The 23,839-nt window shown below is 41.8% G+C and overlaps 1 protein-coding gene across 3 annotated transcripts in view; it reads left to right on the top strand.

Moving 5' to 3' along the window:
• Positions 1-521: 521 nt before the first annotated feature.
• Positions 522-23,839, top strand: part of KDM7A (lysine demethylase 7A) — a 49,576-nt gene continuing 26,258 nt past the window's right edge. For 2 of the 3 annotated variants that reach the window (XM_083461943.1, XM_083461945.1), the window contains exons 1-5: positions 892-1,425; positions 17,110-17,195; positions 21,659-21,776; positions 22,190-22,350; positions 23,330-23,471. In XM_083461943.1, the coding sequence (XP_083318069.1) occupies positions 1,274-1,425; positions 17,110-17,195; positions 21,659-21,776; positions 22,190-22,350; positions 23,330-23,471 (659 nt within the window). In that variant the 5' untranslated portion in view covers positions 892-1,273. Of the gene's footprint in view, positions 1,426-17,109; positions 17,196-21,658; positions 21,777-22,189; positions 22,351-23,329; positions 23,472-23,839 lie in introns of all 3 variants that reach the window. The other variant, XM_083461944.1, reaches the window with a different exon arrangement.

The raw sequence follows: 23,839 nt of genomic DNA on the forward strand, positions 1-23,839 counted from the left end.
TAATAAATAACTTTTTTAAAACCGCGTGCAAAAAAAATATGCGGGTGCTTTTAATGGAAGGATGGCTGCAGCACGCCTATAACACTGCTACCTTCCCTGCCCATAAATGCACGTGCACGTCCATACACACGTGCGTATAAACACGCACGCATATCGGGACGCAGCGGGACTCCGCGCACGTTTAATTATTCCCCGCCTGGCCTTTGCCACAGCCCCGTGTGGGTGTTCAAGGTTAAGGCGCTGCCGCTGCCGCCGCTATCACGGCTCCAGCCCCGCCCCGGACTCGAAGAAACAAAGTCAAGCGTTTCGGGCCAACTTCGGCCATTTCCGTAAGGTTCTGACTTCCGCCGCTCTCCTTCGGTTGCATAAGAGTGAGCGAGCGTGACGCGCGGCCGACGAGCGTTCGAGCAGGGAGGGAGGGGGAGAAGAAACAAAAAACCAAAACCACCTCCACAGTGTCCTCGCGGCACCTTCCTTCCCCAAGCACGTGACGGTGCCGGGAGGGCGGGGGAGAGTGAAAAGGAGCGGGGCCAATGTGTGCCTGTAACCTCACCCGCCCGCTGTTCTAGAGCCCCGCCTACAAAAAAGAGGGGAGGGGGAGAAAGAGAGATATGTGTGCGTGAGGGGAAGAGGAGAACGATGTGTGGCGGCACGTGCTTCTCTCTCTCTCTCTCATTGTCAATTCAGAGCGAGACCGGGAGGCGGGGCGGGCGGGCTTCCGGGCGAGGGAGAACTTTTATCCCTTTTGTGAGCGCGCGCGCGCGCGCGCTTGACGCGTCGTGACAGTTCCATGCCGCCTTGTTTCCTGCCGACGGTTCCGCTCTTCACACACACACACACCCCGCCCCTCCTGCCGCCTCCGCCCGCCCTTCACTTCCTCCTCTTTAGGGCGCATGCTCGGCGATGTACCTTACGTGACTGTCCCTCTCCGCCGCGCGCCCTTGCCGTTTGTCCGCTCTCGAGGGAGGGAGGGGTATCGGCCGCGCGCCCAATGTGGGAGCCTAACGCACGCGCACGCGCGCTCCTTCCCCCTCTCCCTCTAGATACGGGAGCCTAGCACGCGCGCTGTTGTTATTGGTGCTGCCGACTGACTGGCTGGCTGCTGGCTGGCTGGGCTGGCGGCGGCGGCTGTTGGTTGGGGCTGGCGGGGTGGGGGGAGGAGGAGGCGAGGGAGGAGGAGGAGGAGAGCAGGGCGGCTCAGTCAGTCAAGTCAGCCAGCCAGCCAGCCAGCCGGGCGAGAGAGAGAGTGAGCGAGCGAGCGAGTTCTTTAAAGATGGCCGGGGCGGCGGCGGCTACGGCAACAACGGCAGCAACAACAACAACAACGGCGGCGACGACCCCCGTGTACTGCGTGTGCCGGGAGCCTTACGATGTGAGCCGCTTCATGATCGAGTGCGACATATGCAAGGACTGGTTCCATGGCAGGTAAAACACGCGAGGGGGCAGCGAGGAGGAGGAGGGGGGCTGGGTCTCCTCACGGGTCTCCTCACGGGAAAACAACAACAAAACAGTGAAGTGTGTGAGGGGGGGGTCCATTATTTAGAGGGGGAGACCCTGAGGGCCGTGAGGGAAGGGGGCGGCCGGGGGGCGAAACAAACAGAAGGACAATGAGGCGGGGAGAGAGAGAGGCGGTGTGTGCGCGCCGCGATGCGTGTCTGCGGGAGAGCTGTGTGAACGGGGCTTTTCGGCGTACCAGGAAGCGGCGTCGGGCAGCCGCCGGCGCTCCTCGGTTCCCTTCGCTCTCTCCCCCCACCCCCTTCTCCAAACAGTGTTATATAAGGGACTCCTTGGCCGGGCTTGAGGGGCTCTTCTGAGGAGTTTGGCGGGACGAGAGGTGCCCGGAAAGTTGAGTTGCTTTTATTATTATTCGCATTGTTCGAAGCGCGTCGCGGCTGAGGTGCCTTTTTGTGTGTGCGCGCGTGTTTTTATGCGTGTTCATCTCGCCGTCCCGTCCGCTTCCTGGGCTCGTGCTTCCCCCGGCCAGAGAGTTGCGTGCGCCTCGCGGACGCTTTTCTGACGTTGCGCTCGCGTGAGTGTCCGGGTTGGCGTTTTCCCCCTTCCTCCTTTTCCCCTTTGCACAGGGAGGTTGGGTCAGTTATGTTGGGAAAGTGCGAGCTCCGAAGAGGAGGCCACGCCGGCGCCGCGGCACTAGCTGCAGCCTCCCCTCGGCTGCGAAGGGAGGAGGTGGGGTGGCTGGGTGGGTATCCATGGGCATTTAAACAAAGGAGCAAGTTTCGGGGCTGCCGCGGCGGCGCGAGTGGCTCTCTTTCGGCCGCCCTTTGATCTCCCAGCTGGCCGGAGGCTGGATGGCGGCTGAAGTTCGGAGGAAGGGGCATCGATCTGGGGGAATATTTGTCCGAGCTGCTGCTGCGGAGGGGAAGTGCGCTTTGATTGACAACAGGACATTTAAATACCCCCCATTTAACAAAAACAGAGTCACGATGGAGCTGGCGAGACAGCCTCATCTCCCTCTGCTGGCTTCCGAAGGGAAGCTAATTTAAAGGGACATGGTTCATGCTTCAGATCGTGCCCGGATCAGAGAGACATATACTCGCTCTCTGGTTTGTTTGGGTTTTTCTAATCTCTCTTGTTTTAAAGGAGACAGATAACACAGAGAGAAGGTCTGTAACTGTCCTCGAGGGTCGAGCCGCACGCGCGGTGATTATTGCGAATACATTGTTCACATTTAGAAGCTAGGCTGGCTCGCCGTCTACAAAGTGCACCTGCCTGCCATTGCAGGTGCACATGTGGTTCTGTATTCGTCTCTGAATAGGTTACGTGTGTTCCGTGACAGTGGGGCTATTATAGATTTAAGTGTTTTACGGAGGAGCCTGACAATATCCTGGTGCATTGCTGCAAATATAAGCACCAGTGTTTTAATTCAGAAAACCGCAAAACCAAAAAAGGAAATAGGCTTCTATTGTTGCTAAATTTCTGTGAGTATGGTGAACAAAGCATTTATTTTTTCTGAATTATTTCCAAATTCCTAAGCCTACAGCAGTGAAATAGTTATGTAATCAGTCTTTTGGTTCTGTTAAAGGGAACATTGCTGCAATAGTCTGTAGAAGTCCTATTAAACAGTAGGAGAATTTGAACTGATATTTGAAGTTGACTTTAAAAAACACCTTTGAAATCTATTACAAAATATTGATACATGCTTTTAAAAGTTAGGTGAGCTTAAAGTGGCAAAAAAGCAGGGGAATGGGTTGGGCAGTAGCAAACTAATGCATTAGGACATAAAAAATGGGTTTGATAAGGTGGATGTAGAAGTGTATTATATGGTAGCATTCTAATTTCTTTTATTTATAAGTGTGCAACCAGCTAAAAGTTATTCCTAAGAAAATGCTTTCTTGTGGAAAAGAGGGAAAACAAAGATCTAGTCTCTAATGTTTATCTAGGTAAGTCCCATTGAACTCTGTGACTTACGGTACTTCTGAGTAGGTATTCATAGGATTGTGCTGTTAAATAATTTTGCTTCTGCACATGGCTTGGCTCCTGAAATCCAAATTACTTGGCAACTGAACTATAAACAGATTTGCTATTGCTCCCTTCGAAAAGCACCCGGCAGTATCCCACAAGGAAGATAATAAAACATCACAATTTTGCTAAATTTAGACTGTCATAAATACATTATTGCTGGCTGTTTGATCCTTTTCCTGATAATTTATCTTAATTTTTAAAATAGTCCCCTGAATTGTCACTTTTGCAGTGCAATACTTTAAAGTTTACTCTAAAGTAAATCCAGTTGGGGCTTATTTACAAGAGTGTTCAGCATTGTGGCCTGTTTCTGGCCTCAAGATCTGTCTCCTAATTTACAGTTCAGAAAATATTAGTCTATGTGTAGTTGAATTATATGCTCAGTTGCTATTTTCTTATACTTTTTTCTAATTTGAAAGGAGCTGAAGTATCTCATTTTGCTTTGGATATTAGTGTTCAAATGTTTTGTACTTGAGAGAGCTGGACACCTCAGCTTGTTTGCTTATGCCGTTGGATCCGTGAATATGTTTTTAAAGCATTGGCTCTAGTGGTTCTTACAAGATCCTGGACTGTTTTGAATCTTTTGTATGAGTTATCCACTTGCATGGACTCCTTGTTTTCTGTCTTTTATAATGCAATACATCCAATAGAGATCAGAAGGCATCTTACAATCCTTAGCCTTTCTTAGGAGCTTCCTGTGAGTGGAATTTTAAATTCTTCTTGAAATCCATATGTACTGTATTCTTTAGAATACCACTTTGCATGTATGGAATTTACATTAGGTTTGGTGCTTTCACATGATTTCTTTTAAACTCTGAGGTGTGATATCTGCTTGTAGCCATGCCCTATAGCTGGGACGGCTAACTCCTGAGACTGCGATCTACTCACATAATAAACTGGCAGGTTGGGGGTTCAGGTCGAAGCTGTTGAGTGAGCTTTTTTAGGGAGGAAAGTGCCTTTTTTAGGGGTTCAGGTCAAAATTGTTGACTTTGGGGGGGGAAGAATGTCCCTTTTTTAGGGGTTCAGGGCAAAGTTGTTGAGCTATTTTAGGGAGAAAGGGGGAAAGTCGCTCACCATAAGGTTGCTAAGGAAACAATCAACATCACTGTTATAACTCAGTCTGTCATTCTGGAGATTGTGCAACAGTGGAGGGTGGGCTGAGGGGGCAGGGCCGGATTTTACCACCACTAAGGAAAGGGAGCCAAAAACCTCCTGGGGATATGCCAGTAGATAGTGATCAACCTGTTAGACATCCCTGCCCTATAGAATTTTAGCTGGTTGCACAAACCAGATGAATTGTCACTGAGTGACTTGTCCTATAGTTAGTTCTTTAAAGAGTTAACTGTAGTCATCTCCAGTTCCTGAATCTAAATCTGTTTTTAAACTTTAACACGTTAATTATCTCTTTGAATGCCAGGTTAAGGACAGTACCTTTTATATAACTTGGCTATACAGTGGTACCTCGGGTTAAGTACTTAATTTGTTCCGGAGGTCCGTTCTTAACCTGAAACTGTTCTTAACCTGAAGCACCACTTTAACTAATGGGGCCTCCTGCTGCTGCGGCGCCACCAGAGCACGATTTCTGTTCTCATCCTGAAGCAAAGTTCTTAACCTGAAGCACTATTTCTGGGTTCGCAGTGTCTGTAACCTGAAGCGTATGTTACCTGAGGTACCACTGTAATACTTTTGCATCTGGGATGCCCCATACAATACTTTTTTTACAAGCCAGAGGAGAATTAGACTTGTTTTAAATGTGCCACTGGTGAATAACAATAACTTAAATATGCACCATTCTATATACCAGCTGTTTCATTTAAGCCAAATTACCTTCTTGCATTTGCTGCACTAAAATGGCTAGAACCTGTGGCTCAAGTGGATACCATAGCAGCATGCTAAAGGGAATGCTGTGGTCATAGTCTATCTTGAAGGCTTCTGACAAAGTCTAACAGTATTCTTGCAGAGAAGCTGGTAAAATTTGGGCTGGATCAGGTAACTGCTTGAGTGACCAAACACAAAAAGTGCTCACTGGTGGTTCCTCATCATCCTGGAGAAAAATGAAAAGTGTGGTTCCACAGGGTTCTGTCATGGGCCCTTTGTTCAACATTTTTATAAATGACTTGGATGCAGGAATTGAGGGGATGCTCATAAAATTTGCAGATGGCACTAAGTTGGGAGGAGTACCTAATGCTTCAGAAGACAGAATTAGGATCAAGACCACCATATCAGATTGGAGAGCTGGGCCCAAACTTACAAAATGAATTTCAGTAGGGACAAATAAAAGGTTCTGCACTTAAGCAGGAAGAACCAGCTGCACAAATATAAGGTGTGGGATCACTTGGCTTGCCAGTAGTTTGTAGGGATCTGACCAGGATTTAATGAGGATGAGCAGGGGTTAAATCCTGCTGCTTTGGCCAGCAAGGGAAGTGGCACATGTGGCTAAACTGAACAGGATTTAACTACCACGTGAGCCAATTTTGCTTAGTTTGGCTGCTGGGAACAGGCACACAGGTCAGTGCAGAATTAAACCCCAACCTTCCCATTGGCCAACAACTGATATCATCAGCCCATCAGAGTGATATAAGCTGATTGGTCGGTGGGCATGTTTTTGGACTTTATAGGCCAGATTGGACCCTCTGAAGGGCCAGTATTGGCCCATAGGCCACTATGCTGTATTTTTAACACTTGATTGGAAGCCACCCAGAGTGGTTGGGGAAACTCAGCCAGATGGGCGGGGTATAAATAATAATAATAATAATAATAATAATAATAATAATAATAATAATAATACAAACAGGAGGTTTCTTCCTCTCTCTAATGGTCTAGTCACTGTCTTCTCAATACTGTGACAGTTTTAGTTTCCCCCCTTTAAATAATTTTGAAATTTTCCATTTGTGTCAGATCACTGATAAAATCATGTAGCAGTTACTGGTTTTGTTACTGGCAAGAAAAGAGAAATATGTTTCTTTCATTCTTTAGCGTAGTCACATTTGTTATTCCCTACCCTGTACTGGCCAAGAGGCAGCACAGGTAAAAATGACAGGCAGAGTCACTTGATTAATGAAAAGGCTCTGGCTGACTCTGGTCTGCAGGGCTTGTTTGCAGATTAGTGGCTGTGAGGCTAATTTATGCAGTCTTGCTATTTGGACCCAATTTTGCATGCCAGCTCTTCGGGAACATGTGTCTATGTATATGCATTCACATCTGCACATGTGTACAGTCAACTGCTGCTCCATGTATATCTAACTGCACATGCGGTGGTAGAAAAACACTGAGGACACTGAGGACCTCTACACTGAGGACACTGAGCAGTTTTTCTGTCTCTCTTGGGTTCATATCTTCCAGTTGTGCAGCAGGCCAATAGCATAAAATTCTGGCTAACCCTAGTGCTTGAAACAGATACTTGTATTTACCTGCTTGTCTGGTAGGTCAGGTAGGTGACAAAGAATTCCATACTGATGAATGAGTGGCCCAGCAGAAAAGGAATGACTCTCTCAACCTTTCTCCACCAATCAACTTGGTTTTCATTCTGGCCATTGAGGAAGGGAAGCACATTCATTCTCTGCTGGCCTGCTTGGTAAAAAGCATTTTAAAAAACTAGTCACTGTTAGTAGTCCTCTGTTCTATGCTGTCATGGAAAATAGGTTCCACTCCTCTGTAATGAATGTGGAAATACAGGCTACTAGCCTCTTAGCAGACTAGTAAAAAAAGTAGGTTAGTAATTCTTGTAGGCCTATTTACAAGGCAATCATGTCACTTTGTGACAGTTTTATGTAAAAAGTTTCCAAGGAATAAAATAATTAAATGCAGTTTCATTAGCAAAGTGTTATGTCAGTTAAGGATTAAGCCTTATCAGTTTTGCAACTACACCATTTGCATATTACTCTGAAGTAAGTTTCACTAAGTATGAAGGTGTTTACTTTCAAGTAAGTGTGCTTAGTATTGCAGCCTTAGAAGCTAATTTTGAACAGTGTGGATATCCTAGGCCAGATTCACAGAGATAGAAGTGTAATGACAGTTCTATTTCTAAGTAATGTACATTAGCATTGTGTTGATTGTCATGTTGTTGATTGTTGTCCAGTACATCTACATCAGTACTGGAAACAATTTTTAAATGTCAAGAGAAGGTAACAAATACTCTGAATTTTTAATAAACACTGGTTCTCTTTCTGGCATATTAAAACCAAGTTTATTTATGTTCTGTAAATAAATAGAACTGAATCCAGAGTAAAGGGTACCAATGCAGTTTCAGTTTAAATGTGCAAGTGCAGTAGAGCAAGTAATGCATAGTATTTTAAAAGATTACCTGGAAATAAGTTACGGTCTTGTTGTCTTGGATAATAGTTCTGTACTTGCATATTTGCATTTCACATTTGCCTTTAACTGGAGTTTCAGTTCTGTATCTTGCCAAGTGGTGGTGGTGGTGGTGGTGGGGAATACTTGCCTTGTGTATGTTAAGCAACATGAAGTGGCTGTTACATAATTACAACTCTGGATAGTTGAATTGGTAGGGGGAGCTATGTATATTATTGAAACTTGCTATGTTATTAAAACATGTGAGTAGTGTTTCTGTGGCAGTAAAGCAGGATTGTTTTAAACGATAAGGCACTCTAATTTCCAACCTTCCCATCGTTTTAACGGTATTTAATGTATTGTTTAAAATATGCTTATGGAGTATTATATTTGAGAAATTCAGCTTTGGTTTTTGATTGCAGAAAATATTTGATAGTACCAATGCAAAAGAAAAAAATATAGCCTAAATGTTCAGCATGATACAGTGAGGGGGGGAAAGTATTTGATCCCCTGCTAAATTTGCCCATTAGCCCTTTGACAAAGAAATGACCAGTCCATAATTTTAATGGTAGGTTTATTATAGCTGTGAGAGACAGAATAACAACAGGAAAACCTCCAGAAACCAAGAAAACAAAAGTCAGAGATTGATGTGCATTATAATGAGTGAAATAACTATTTGATCCCCTATAAACCAGCCAGATGTCAGGCTACCTGGTATCTTCACTGTATGTAACGAGCCGAGATTAGAAGCACCTGCTGTAAGGGAGAGGTCTTAGCTGTAATCCCAGCTAATTACAGTACCTGTACAAAAGACACCTGTTGACAGAAGCAATCAATCCTGCAGATTCCAAAGTAGCCACCATGACCAAGACCAAAGAGCTGTCCAAGGATGTCAGGGACAAGATTGTAGACCTGCACAAGGCTGGACTGGGCTACAAAACTATTGCCAAGCAGCTTGACAATGACCCAAAACACATGGCCAAGGCAACAAAGGAGTGGTTTAAGAAGAAGCACTTAAAGGTCTTGGAGTGGCCTAGCCAGCCTCCAGATCTTAATCCCATCGAAAATCTGTGGAGGGAGCTGAAGGTTCGAGTAGCTACACATCAGCCTCAAAATCTTACTGACTTGGAGAGGATCTGCAAAGAGGAGTGGGACAAAATACCTCCTGAGATATGTGCAAACCTGGTGGCCACCTACAAGAAACGTCTGACCTCTGTAATTGCCAACAATGGTTTTGCCACCAAGTACTAAGTCATGTTTTGCAAAGGAATCAAATACTTATTTCACTCATTATAATGCACATCAATCTTTCACTTTTGTCTTCTGGGTTTCTGGGGGTTTCCCTATTGTTATTCTGTCTCTCACAACTACAATATACCTACCATTAAAATTATGGAATGGTCATTTCTTCGTCAGAGGGCAAATGGGCAAATTTAGCAGGGGATCAAGTACTTTCCCTCCTTACTATAGTATCTTGTAAAAGTGCTTTGTGGAGAGTGTTGCAGAAATATATCATTGGTATAAATAAATCCCTGTGTAGCACTGATTTGTTTAGTGCAGTGTTTCAAAAGTGAATTAGTTCTGCTCAAGTTCATCTTGTCCAAAAAGGAGATAGTTCGTTTAAAGTTCACACTTTTACAAACTATCTTTTAAATACCTAGCCATGCACCTGCATACCATGATTTTGGCACTATATGAAGAAGCCTCTGGTTTTTTCTTCCTTCTGCATTGTCATTCCCTCATGGCCTCCATGGTTTGTGGCAAAACATAGGTTCCCCTTGCATTCAAATCAGCAAGCCATGCTTTGGAGCAGGAAATTGGGGAGGAAAATGCAGTATACATGGGAGCCCAACTGTGGCTCATTCTGTGATGATTTATTTAGTGCAGGGGGTTGGCAAGGTTTACCTCGCCTGGGCCGGTTCACTCCAGCAGCCTGTGGGCTGGATCGCAGATGCGCAAGAGCAATTTCCAGCGTCTGTGTCTGTGCAGACGCGATTTCTGGCAACATGGAAGCGAGTCCCTGCGCCACGTTGTGCCGGTTTAGCGCAGTACGTGGGGACTCGCCGAGTGGTGGCTCGGTTCGGGGGCGGCTCGTGGGCCAGTTAAACGACCCGTGTGGGCCACTTGTGGTTGCCTTAGGTTGCCGACCCCTGGTTTAGCGCCAAACCATGATTTGGTATTACATTTTGATGAAACCAGAATGTGGAGGCAAGAGATGCAGATCTTCAAATGCACGGTCATGGCCCAGTGCAGCATCCTTGGCTCACATTTGCTGTATGTAGAAGATATATATTCCCTTTGTTATGCATTACATATCTCCTCTAGGGGACAAATATAAGCACAACTACTGCTGCAAAATAAAATTCCTTAGTGTAGTCTGAAGCATCTCATGTAATTCTTGAAAGTGTGCCTTCATTTCTTGGCAAAACTAGAGCAGGTACATCACTCTTCTGACAGTTTAGTACTGTCCAGGCTGATTCTTGAGGTTGTTAGTGTTACATCATACAGGTGACCACCATTGGTGTTGCATGATGTAGTTACCATATATTACAGTGAAGTGTCAGCAGGACTGAATCCTTGGTGGCATGGTGTGACTGTGTGGCATTTTTCAACCCCTCCCTTCTATATTCACATATAGCACATTTTTTATTTACATGGTCTTGTGGCAGTCATTCTTTTATTGAATTATTTTTCTTGAATTAATATTGGATCATGATATGGAAGTGTTAGAATCCTTTTTGAGCATTTGTGGTCAACATAGCCTGGCAGAAATCTGTTGTCTAAATCTGGCATCGTATTCTGCAGTTTAGATAAAATCTTATTTGGGGTATGTGTGACTAGCATGGAAATTGTTTCCAATTACCAAGTTAAGCAGACCCACTTCTTTAGAAACTTTAGTATGCTGAATGCAAAACTATGGAAAATGTAGTTACGCATTTTTATATGAAATTGTTTTAATTGTTAGATCGGTTTAAGATTTTACAGGAAATGATTAATAAATGGAATGAAAATAAATAACGGTAGTGAAAACTATGGTTTAATTAGTAAAGTGTGTTGTTGTTGCAGATAAACTGCCCATGTGTGCGTGTTGATGGCGGTCATAGGAAATGTAGATGTGACAAAGGACATTGATCTCTTGCTCCCACCATTTCCTATAATAAGCCCACGTATTTAAAGCCCAGGATGCCTACCTGGAAAATGAGACATACCTGAGCTACAGGCCACTTCCTCCAAGGATTGGGGAGAGAGCTTTTAAAAACTGGGCTGTCATTGCAGCTTTGTCCCCTCCCACCATGGGGGGGGGGCAGGTCAGATCTTCCTGTGCACTGCTCAGAGAAGTTGGCCACGAGCTCTGCCAACTTGTAAGTAGACAGACAGCATTAGTAAGTAGAATAGAAGTAATCAGAATTTGGGATCATCGGGCTACTTTTGCTTTGATTATTTTTACTTAAACTTAAATAAGTTTCACAATCAAACTGGTGGAGTCTTTGTGCGTTTTCCAGTCTCAGGATTCAGGAATCATCATATGCCTAGATCACTTTGGGTTTCATGGTACTATTGGAGCTCTAAGACCCAGAGAGTTGGTAAAGTTAGAATTCTGCTCTATTCTCAGGGAGGTGCTGAGGACTGGAGCACTGGCTTTACGTTCTGCATAAATTGCTAGGAATTGGCTGGAGGTGCCAGGGTCTAGGATCCCCAAGTCTCATTGTTAATTGGACATACCTTGTTTTCTCTTTTTCTGGGGCTGTAAGTTACCTTCAAAAGTGGGTGGTGCCAGAAACTACTGGATAGGAAAGCACTGTAGAGCTGTCAGATGGGCAGTATATAAGTAATAAATTGTTATTATTGTACAGCAGTGGGGACTGAAAAGGCTTATCTGCAGTATTTACTGTGAACCCAATTTTGTGTCACAAAGTCTGTTTAAGAGGCAGACATTGGTGGAATTTGCAGTATTAGGACTTGCTCTCGAGTTCAAGGCTTATCAGTTATTTTACAGTTATTGCTTTATTGCAATGGCCTACAGGCCTCCGTTGAGAACTAGCTCTGTTTTAGACCAAATGTAGTTTCCAGAGCACCTGGTGGGTGACCACATGAAGGACTCAACTTGAAAGAGACCACTAGAATCCAGAAACCAGCACACCCCCTGCAATAATCAGTTTAACAGATTTTATTTTTGATCTACATAGAAAACATAGATGTAATGGGAATCGTTTTAATGGTGTTCTGTGTGGTTCCTTATTGTTGTTCTAATTTGCAGAGACTGCAAGCTAGGAAATTACAACACACTATTTAGACTTCACTGATATCACTGATTATGTTAAAGTGTCTTCATTTATAATTTCTAATACAGTGGTACCTCTGGTTAAGTACTTAATCGTTCTGGAGGTCTGTTCTTAACCTGAAACTGTTCTTAACCTGAAGCACCACTTTAGCTAATGGGGCCTCCTGCTGCTGCCATGCCGCCAGAGCATGATTTCTGTTCTCATCCTGAAGCAAAGTTCTTAACCTGAAGCACTATTTCTGGGTTAGTGGAGTCTGTAACCTGAAGCATATGTAACCTGAGGTATCACTATATTTTCTGACTACTTATATTATTGCCCTTATTGTTACTTAATATGCGTCATAGAGTCCTCTAATTTATGCAGCAGTAATGAGATGCATTACATATAAAACATGTCTTACAATCTTATGATGTGTATATATTGTTGACCAGCATTTAGATTATATTTCACATCAAAATTTTGAAAATAGTTTTTAATATAGAAAACTAGTACAGTGGTGCCCCACAAGACGAATGCCTCGCAAGACAAAAAACTCGCTAGACGAAAGGGTTTTTCAGTTTTGCGTTGCTTCGCTAGACGAATTTCCCTATGGGCTTGCTTTGCAAGATGAAAACGTCTTGCGCTTTTTTCTTAAAGCCACTTGAAGAGGCGCAGTTGCGACGGACCGTGCTTCGCAAGATGAAAAGTCTCGCGGAACGAATTATTTTCGTCTTGCGAGGCACCACTGTATGAATAATTACCAATTGTTATGTAGGTTAAATCCGTTCATATTTTAAAACGTGAGCATCTGTTGAAAAATTGAGGAAAATGCTGTTCTAGTTTGTCTCCACCCCCTCAATTTTAACTTTTAAAATAAATCTTAAGTATTAAAGGACTTGACCTTGTGATATACTTGGGCTATGTTCATGAGATTAGTCAGCATTAGAAATCTAGAATACTTTTAGCTGCTCCCTATCAGAACCTTTGATGAAATGAATGAATGAGAAGTTTTATTTGTTTTATTTATTGATAAACAACAAATTCCAACAAATGTGTGAAACTAAGGACTTAATGCTTCATGCATCAGAAGTGAGGCTAGTTCTCTAAAGCTCATGCCCCGATTTTAAAAAACTTTTTAACGTGCCACAGTGCTCTTTTGGCTCCCTTTGATAAACTAACATTTATATATACCAAGGCTCCATTTGAGAGAGCTTTTACACACTTGTAGCTGGAATATTATAGTAACTTCTAGCTTAGAATTCCCTGTCTGTGAAAATACTGATGTACAAATTGAAAATTAGATTGCAACGAAACTTTTTGCATAGCAGTTTAATAGATTTAATTAAATTGAAATATAATTTATCATACTAATATATTTTAGGCACTTCTTGATTTAATCTGAATGCCTCAATGCTTACATTTCAAGAGGTTAAAATTTATTGTATTGGTCCTGGCTTTTAAAGTTTTTTATTTTATTTTAAATCAGTCAGGCTGAGAAAAATCTCTTTATCACAGGCTGTATGCCTACAAACGCAGTGAACCTCTGAAACTACAACCTGGCTTGAAGGCAAGCTCTGTTGCTTGGTACAGTGGTGCCTCGCAAGACGAAAAGAATCCGTTCTGTGATTCTCTTCGTCTAGCGGTTTTTCCGTCTTGCGAAGCAAGCCCATTGACGGATTAGCGCTATTAGCGTCTTATCTGCTGATCGGATCAGCTGATAAGCGGCTTAGCGGCTTAGAAAAAGGGGGGGAAGGGAAAAAAACCCAGCAGGAACTCGCAAGATATTTTCGTCTTGCGAAGCAAGCCCATAGGAAATTCGTTTTGCGAAGCACCTCCAAAACGGAAAACTCTTTCGTCTAGCGAGTTTTCCGTCTTGCGAGGCATTCGTCTTGCGGGGCACCACTGTATGTTGCAAGCTTGCGGTAACTGTTCCATGCTTACTGCTCCTTGCATTGTCCTTATGGTCAAAGTAGATGTTTTATATCAGTGTTAGCACAGCTTGTGCATCTCCCCATCAGGGGACATTAAACAGTGAGGTGAAACTGGAAACATGAGGCATAAGTCAGAATAAATTGAAACTAACTCATTTGAGTACATTAATATCAGTTATGACTGCTGACATCAAAATATGCCAAACGAATGTTTCATTATTTAGAAAATTTGTGTCTTCAGGTCTGCCTCATACTGGTACCAGTGGTTCTAAATAGATAGTGCTAGTTTTCCAGGTCATGAATGCTTTGAATGGAATTAATATTTAATCTCCATTAGTCTGGCATTAAGTAAAGTAGGCCTTTAAATTGGTGATTCTTGCGGAAAATGTTGAGTTCATTCTTGTTCAGCAGGGTATAATGCTGATGTTGCCACTAAAGCAAAAAGCTTCTACATGAAATCACTTCTACATTATTTTTAAAAGGCAACTAGAGTAGGAAAGTGTTATGAATTTTTAATACATTGTGGTATAAAATCTATTTATTTTCATCTAAAGCTGTTGGGTGACATACTGCAAGGAGGTTGCTAAGCTCACTTCATATACTTCATTCTTTTTACATGTTTTATTCACTTTTAAGGCTGTATAGAGAAGTGGGGAAGGGAAAGGATGTCATGCTGTGAACAAAAAATATATATCAAAGATTGGGACTGCTCCTGGCCTAGGTTGATCATAAACACAACACTTAATTTATATACAGAACTGTATTCTTCAGTTTATTAATGAATGTATATGTATTTCTGGTGAAGCACCTTGCTCTCTCCACCACTGTCAGGGGCTTAACCCTCTTTCCTCATGGAATTTGAACCTCTAAAGCAGGGGCAGTGAACCTGTGGTCCTCCAGATTATGCTGAAGTACACCTTCCATCATCCCTGCCCTCTGGTAATGCTGGTTTGGGTTGATGGGTTGGAGTGAAATAATACACAGGTTTCCCACCCCTCCTCTAAGAGGTAGTAGAAAACATGCTGGTAGTTGGGTTAGAGAGAGGGTTGTATAAGGGAAGAAGGTGTAAAAAAGCAGTATGGTGGAAGGAAAGTGAACATATGTTGCTGGTTTTTGTTACCACAGTGGAACCTCGGATGTCGAATGTCTCTGTTGACGCAGGTTTTGGCTTTTAAATGCCGAAAACCCAGAAGTAACTGCTTCGGTTTTCGCACGATTTTCGGAAGCCGAATGTGCCTCGTGGCTTCCTTTTTCAGTTTCCCTATTGTATTGAGGCTTCCACTTTCAGCTTTCGAATGTTTAGGAAGCCGAACTGTCTTCTGGAATGGATTACATTCAAAAACCAAGGTTCCATTGTATATACCATACCTTTGACAGAGACAGAAAGTAAGTGCTCATTAGTTGTTTTATAAGTGTTGCTAACTATATTCCATTCTTTCTGCCCTTGTGAAATGACCACATCAACCCATTTGTGGTGGTTTGCAGCAGAAAGTAGAAAGGATGTAACTCCTGCAGTAGTGAGTTTCCAGGCGAAAGGTAGTAAGAGCACTTCTGTGCTTTTACTGGGAAGTAGTTTTAGTAATTTCCATACAACACCTCCTAAGCTGAAAAGAACTTGGAATCCTCTCCAAGTGTAATGATTCCTTCCTTTCATTGCCACCAACTGATTAGTCAATTGGTGTTCTGTTGTTGCCAAGCCAGGGAGAAGGCACTTTACCATTTCCTTTTCTTCAGGCACAAGGCCTGCTTGTGGCAGTCGCCTGTGCTGTTTGGTACAGGGAGGAGGGTTTCTATCTTGTGCTAGCCTTCCACTTTGAGAAGAGTATACTTTATCTAAAGGAGGATAAACTGGGGAGGGTGGGCAGAGAGAAGTACTAATGTGCTTAATTAATTTGGTTAAGATAATATTGCCAATTAGCATAAGGAGACTGTCCAATAGTGTGTGATATGTCTTCAGTTAATTGGAGCTATCCAGTCACACTTTTTGCTTCTTAGTTACAGCAGAAGTCTGAAGCTTTTTTTTAACACCTCTCTCTCTCTCTCTCTCTCTCTCTCTCTCTCTCTCTCTCTCTCTCTCTCAATAGTTCCTTCTGTTTTAAAACTTGGCTTAATATACTCTTGCTTTGACCTCTAGCAATACTTACTGTCAACATAAAAACATAAAGAGCTAAGGAAGAAAGAAAGGCAATGTTTGTTTGCAGTTTTACAACCTAATGGAAAAACAGCTTGCTATGGAATACAATATACCTGTTTAATGGTGGTGTTCAGATTTGTTGAATAACGGGCTGCATTTTCTGCAATATTATCAAATAAAACTTTGCCAAATGATTCTGTTATCTAGTCCTTATGATAATTTACCTACCTCTCAATTTATGCCCTTACACTTTGATAAGTGAAAGATTTACGAGTTCTCTACAGTTTACTGACTATATAATTAAATTATAGGCATACAGGTCACTTGCAATTTACATCTGGTTCACCAGAAGTGGCTTAGTTATGCTGGCCACATGACCCAGAAGCTGTCTGCGGACAAACGCCGGCTCCCTCGGCCTATAGAGCGAGATGAGCACGCAACCCCAGAGTCGTCCGCGACTGGACCTAACGGTCAGGTGTACCTTTACATTGTGGGGATGGTGTGTATTCACAAAACCGCATATAGTTGAGCACCCCCCCCCAACAATCCTTACCTTCTGGAGGTAGCATGTGATACAGGTCTTAACCCACAAGCAAGGTAGAAAAGGTTTTGACTCTCTGCCTTGCCTACTGGGTTTTGGGAGGCTCAAGAGGGAACAAGCTCAAGTTCTTTATTTAGTAGATGTATACCTTGTCCACCAGACTTTAGCCCCGCCGAAAGTCTAACAATAACATGCAGCACCACATAAAATAACATGGTTTGCTCTGTTTCATAATTGGATTTCATCTGTCACTTGCCTGCAGCCATTCCTTAAGGCTGCAGCAGAGAAGACAAGACAAAGGATACAGGGTGCCTCCACTTGTGCAGCTGAGGCAGCAACTTTTGGTGTTTCCTTTCCTTGAACTTTTGCACCCCAGCTGGCGATGAGAAGAACTTGTAACTTGTCCTAAGGTTATATATGTAACTTTTGATAATTTTCCTTAAGAGTTCCTGAAATTTTTTCTTCTTCTTTTAGTTGTGTCAGAGTAGAAGAGCACCATGCTGTTGACATTGATCTGTACCACTGTCCCAATTGTGCAGTTCTTCATGGACCCTCCTTGAGTAAGTAATGATTTAAGCAGTGATGCATGTTGTTGTTGTTGTTTAAAAAAATAATTTAAACCTCACCTTTCAGTTCTTAAAAAGGCCCTTTTGGGGGCTTGCATGTATGAAAAACACAGATATAAAAGCAAAGCCATTAATTACACATGGCAGAAGGAAGCTTAGAATAGGCCAAATACTTGGAGAAAGTTCCCTAAGGAGGAAGGACCACATCTTTAAGTGCCATGGCCAAAAAGATTATTCCCTATGTCCCAAGTAACTTGGTTGCAAATCATTTAGGTCTTTTATATATAACTACCGTATATAAGCAAACCAAAAGCCAGCGCAGATTAAACAAAACTGGAGTAATATCGTCGTACCTTGGATCTCAAATGCCTTGCAACTCGAACATTTTGGCTCCCAAACACAGCAAACCCGGAAGTGAGTGTTCCAGTTTGCGAACATTCTTTGGAACTCGAACGTCTGACATTGCTTTTGCGGCTTCCAATTGAGTGCAGGAAACTCCTGCAGCCAATCGGAAGCTGCGCCTTGGTTGTCAAACATTTTTGGAAGTCGAATTTCCCAAAGGTTTGGTGGTTTTTGGCTTTTGTTCTGTAAAAAGTGTCTGATCAGCAGCCCTCAGAATACCATCATTTCCAGTATGAAATTAACTATGCTATTCCTTGCTGAATCTTGATTGGAGTATCAGTTAAGCTCCCAGCCTCTTGGCCTGTTGTTCCAAATCTTCCTGTTGAGCTTGGTGTCCCTTTCAAGGCCCTGAAATAGGTTCCAGAATGCTGGAGCCATTTAGCAGATGGCTGTTAAGATTTGGTGCTCTCTAGCATGCACATATAGGGCCTATTGTGGTTGTTAGGAAACAGTCACACCCAACAATGAACAGAGGATTCCTTTACCATGCAAGAAGGCCAAGCAGACCAGTCAGCAGATCACTGGACTTTCTATGGCACTGTGTTAGAGGGTGATTGCCAGGCCAATCTGATTGTACCTGACGAAGGTTCAGGGTGAAACTCTCTGTTCAGGACTGAAAGTCCTGGCCTGCTTTGTGACTGTATTGTGATAAGAAATAGATCCATCCTGAATAAATAGATCATCCTGATTTCACATATCTTGATCTGCCCAAATAGCTGTAGTTGTGTAGTATCCTAAGAATCTTAATTTAGTTTTTGTCACTAATGGTAAAGCAAAAGAATCTGTTAGCTGCTTTCAAATAACATTGAGGAATTGCATTTGGAAAGCTGCAGGGAAGCTTCTAAGACAGGCAGATGTGCTTAAGCCACCTTCTGGCCTTCCTTCTCAATCTGGGAAAGTTGGGTGTGCCTAGGACCCCCTCCCCAGTTTAAGCCTCAAATAATTCCCTTTGAGAGGTTAACAGTTGGAAGATTAAAGTTAGGAACAAACTGAAATTAATGCTTCATGGACTTTTATGTATGATTTATTCCTGAATATTATTTGAACCCCCATTAAACATTAAGCAATGTTTAACATTGCTTCTCAGGGTAGGTTACAATGTTTATCTGTTTGAAAATGTGTTTCCTTAAGTGTCCTTTAGAAGGTGCAGTATAAAATTCATAGCTCGGGCTAATAATTTTAGGATAATTGCTTATAATATATTATACCACCTTGAACTTACAGACAAATGAGATGTTTGCCTTTCTGAAAGTTATTGCAAAGCTACACTGGACTCTAATAGATTTCTTGTTTTAATCTTTTCATATGTGTGATACTGTTTAATTGCGGTTTTCTTTTTATTTCTCTTATTGAAGCTAACCCAAAATTTGTTAGAATAAGTGTTGAAAACTTTGACCACAGTAATCTTTACCTTTTAAAAAAATGCAATTTATAACTACTGGCAAGTAATACTAGCCTGTTAATCCACATACCAATTTGTCCTATAGAGAAGTTCAGTTACATCAGAGGCTTTGTCTTGTGTCTTTTGTAGTGCAGCTGCCCACCTTAATAACTGTCAGATAACATTGGCTGCTTTCCAAAGTGGTCACTGAGCTTGAAGAAACAGGTGTGTACACATGGAAAGAATGATATGCATCATTCCGCACAGAAATATGCACACCCAAGGCACACACGAAACGACTGCCACATGGAAGTCTCCCTTAAGTGGTTGCCTATGGCAGCTGCCTTGCTACAGCAAGCTGTTTTCATGTATAATACAGGCTACTACAAAGCTCTTAATATTTGCTATACAGAAAATGTACCAAGTCTTTGTGATGAGCTGCCACATAAAATTTTGGAGTATGAAGCCAGTTTTTGTTTTTGTTTTTTTTAAAAAGAGCCATTGAAAGTGGTTTCTGTGTATTGGCCATCCTGTGTGCAGTGAACCTTCTCTAGACTGTGATCCAGGCAAAGCATAAACTTTTTTGCCAGGCCCATATGACTTTGCATCCCTTTTTATCATGAAGTAGGACACAAGCTGTTTGATTACTGTGCAGTTTGGCTTGTGGTGTACGCTTCAATTTCTGCGTGACATGTTTCCCAACTTAAGTTTCAGATTTCATACTACTTCTGAGTAGTAAACTGCAACTTGCAGTTGTGTTGAGAGAGATGGATGACAGTCAAGCATATATTGTAGTAATGCCCTTCTGCTCCTTTGATTAGTTGGAGTAATACAATCCATTGGTTTTGAAACAATGAAAGCATAATGAGTTCAGAATGCCCGGATGAAATAACTAATACTCTGTCAGCGACTCAATGTGGAGAATTAAATTTATTTTTTTATTTTAAAAAACCCATAAAGAACAGTAGCTTCAGTGGACACAAGATTTCATAAATAACAATTAGTAGTAAACTCTTTCAGATGTTGAAAATAATACCATGCTTTGAAGCATGTTCATCTAGGCATGGTTGGTACCCCCCCCCCCAAATACCTTTCAGACCTTCCTACGCAACATGGAAAGGTTGGGCTGGAGTGGTGTGCCTGTAGCATGCTTCACACATTATTTTTGAATGCTTGAAGTGTGCTGTCATGGTTGACAGTTGGAAGGTGAAAGATAGGAATAAGATACTAGGTGGAATTCTCTGTTGCACTCTTCCAATCGTTCCACCTGTGCATGCATTTCAACTTACCAAATAGAACAACCCTCTTCTCCTCCCACAATGTGCTATTCTGAGGGTTCTTCTGACCTTCCACTTGAACCAATTTTGGGGGGTGCAGGTGGAAGAGGAGGGAAAGCTCTCTTATGCAAGTGGAAGCCCTTGCATAGGTCTTCCATTGACAGAGCTGGTTTAGTGAATTCTGTCCCCTGAGTGTAATGCTTGAATTAAGAATGGCTAGGGAAATGATATAAATTCTAAGTTTAGGGATTTTAATCAACATCTTTCTTTTACGGATATATCCACCACCTAAAATAATTAAATCAGTATACCTTTTTAGTGTGAGAGAGAATTTAAATAAGAAGCTTGCCCCAGATGGAAAATTGTGAACCCCATATAAACCATGCTGAGATCCTAGAGTAAAGAAGGGACTGCAAATTGTTATAAATGCTTGTAGAGCAGGAGTAGCCAATGTGGTGCTCTCCAGGTGTTGTTGGACTACAGCTCCCATCATCTCTAGGAATGATGAGAATTGTAGTGCAAGGGCTACTTTGGTTCTCCCTTTTGAGAGTACAGTATGGCCTGGTTCCAAGCATGTTTTTCTGAAATGGAGAACAAACCCTGGAGCGGAGCACCTCTCCTCTAGCACTGCTCCCTTCAGTACTTTGTTTCTTGCTTGTAATAAACCAGAGTTTCTCTTCTGTCTCAACCATGGCTTTATTGCAGTTTACAGACCAGAAATATAAGCTAGGAGTCATAAGCCAGAAATGATGCAGCAAGAGGGGGAGGGAATACTCTGCCCAATGTTTGTTCCTGTTACTATTAAACTATGGTTTATGAAGCCTGGAACTATTATCCAGCTGTAACTTTAAGAAAATGTTACGAATTGTAATATTTGGCTCGTAATAGATTTTTCATGCAAATGAGTTCTATTGCTTCAGTTTTGAGTGTAAATGTAGTCTAGACTTTATATGGTTTTGTTTTTTTCAATTCAGGGCAGAGGGTGATTTATTCACTAATTAATAGCAGGCAGCTTGTCAGAAACTGTCTGAGATCCAGTTTGGTGATGTGATACTTGGACTTGGAGACCTGGGGTCAAATCTTTGATTAGTTGTGAAGCTTCTCTAGGGTTAATCCACACTATTTAAAGCATATGGCTTCCCCTAAAGGATCTTGTGAACTGTAACTTGTTAAGAGTGCTGAGAACTGTAGCTTTTGGAGAAAGCAAGTACTTCAGTTGTATGATGTGCATATGTGACCTTGGACCCAACCATGCATGTTTAAGCATATCTTTCCTTATGGGATTTTTAAAAGAGAAAACTGGATAGTTCTCTTAAATGTCTTGAGGAAAGGGCCAGGTACAAATGTGGTAGTTGCAATTAATTTTAGAAGATAATGTTTTAATCCTTACTATCTAGTGAAGAAGAGAAGGAACTGGCACAGACATGACTATACAGAATTTGATGATGGTTCCAAGCCAGTACAAGCTGGAACAAGAACATTTGTTAAACAGCTACGTGCTCGCTCCTTCCCAAGGTAAGATAAGTTGCATTAGAACATATATAAGAGCAGGTGCAGAAAGTCTTGTCATTTTTTCTAGCTCCTTCCAACAACAGTTTTGTCTTCAAGCCATAAACTTTTAACACACTAAAAATAATGGGCAGCTGAATGTCTTTTTGGCTAAGACATCTAATGGTGATGGTGATATTAATTACTATTACTATTATTCATACAATTTGAAGTATTTATAATTGAAATTATTATTATTACATTTATTTATATCCTACCCTTTTCTCTGAAGGGACTCAGTATTTATAACCTGCCCTTCATTGAATGCTTTCAATCCCAGAATGGGGAACAATCAAATAAAGTAATAAAAATATGCAAAAAAGTAGTATACAAGAATTATTTAGTTTTCAAATGTTAAAAAGTATTGTTGTTTTTTGTAGTGCTGATGACATCATTTTGAAAATGCATGGCAGCCAGTTGACACAAAGATACCTGGAGAAGCATGGGTTTGATGTTCCCATTATGGTTCCTAAATTAGATGGCCTAGGTCTCAGGCTTCCTCCCTCTACTTTCTCTATTCTGGATGTGGAACGATACGTAGGTATGGTCTGTTATGAAGAACAGGGTAAAAACATGTGCAGTAATTAAAATGGTAATAAAACCACGTTTACTGTAATTAGAAGTGGGGCTACCTAAACTGATGTATGCAATCACTAATGGAGTTTAGCCTTTGTCACTCTGCTCTGTGAATGTGGGATGCAGAATACTAACATGTCAACTCTTGGTCAGTGCAATGCAAGCAACTTTGTGGACAATTTGTGTGTAGCTTTAGGGCCCCTTCAAATTAGAACAAAAAAGCGAAAGCAGCCTTTTGGAAGGATGAATATTCACACCTGGAAGTTTAGACATTACATTTCTTTGCTTGCACTGTGATAAGGTTTGAGAACATTTAGTTTAAGTTGAGTTCTCTACACTTTACAATTTCAAAGATGAAAGCTTTTAAATGTGTGATCCAGTGTTGTGCAAGCAGGTTTCTCTTTGCTTCTGTCTTGCTTCCTTCAAATTGTTCCAGAGGGATTCCCTGTTGTCAGGAGCAGGTTTTGGGGGATTCAGATAGGAAATGAGAGCCCCCTTGTGTAATGAGGCCCATTCTGCTCATGCACAGACGGCATTAGATGACACCCTCTATATTTAGACTACTCATCAGATTTAGTGAGATTACTCCAACAGTAAAAGTGTGATATCTACATTGTCACTATCTCTGAAATTGTAGTTCCAGGTTGCTGGTAAGACTGATCACTTTGTTGGGTAGTAAGGGATAACCTTCAGGTTTCTATGAATTTCCTCAGTGCTGCACAGTTATTCATTTTACCTTAAGAGAGCATTACAATATAATAAAATATTTCTTGTTCTATATAACTTAATTGTTGCTTATTTTTTAGATCATTAACTACTCCTTTTTAAGAACACTAGAAATGTTATAGAAAGTAATATTTTGCCAAAATCCCTAGATGTGACTTTCAGTGATGTTTATAGGTGATCCTTGTTTATGTAGAGACTTAATGTTTTCTTTTTTACAGGTGGTGATAAAGTGATAGATGTTATTGATGTGGCAAGACAAGCAGACAGTAAAATGAAGCTCCATAATTATGTTAAGTATTTCACAAATCCTGACAGACCAAAAGTATTAAATGTGATCAGCCTTGAATTTTCAGACACAAAGTGAGTATATGGTTTTTACACATTTGTTTTGAAATCCTATCTCAGGAAGTGGATTACAATATAATTCCCTGGCTTCCTAAAGGCTTGCTCTAATTAAGTAGAAAAATCAGTCTTGGAGGCTGGCATTTGACAATATGGAGATTGGCAAATGAAAGTAAATGTAATTGGCCTGCTTCTCATGTCATATTCAACCATACTTTACAATTACATTGGTACCTCTGGTTACATACTCTTCAGGTTACATACGCTTCAGGTTACAGACTCCACTAACCCAGAAATAGAGCTTCAGGTTAAGAACTTTGCTTCAGGATGAGAACAGAAATCGTGTTCCAGTGGTGCAGCGGCAGCAGGAGGCCCCATTAGCTAAT

Source organism: Podarcis liolepis (genome assembly GCF_965112155.1).
Source record: "Podarcis liolepis genome assembly, chromosome: 10".
NCBI lineage: Eukaryota > Metazoa > Chordata > Lepidosauria > Squamata > Lacertidae > Podarcis > Podarcis liolepis.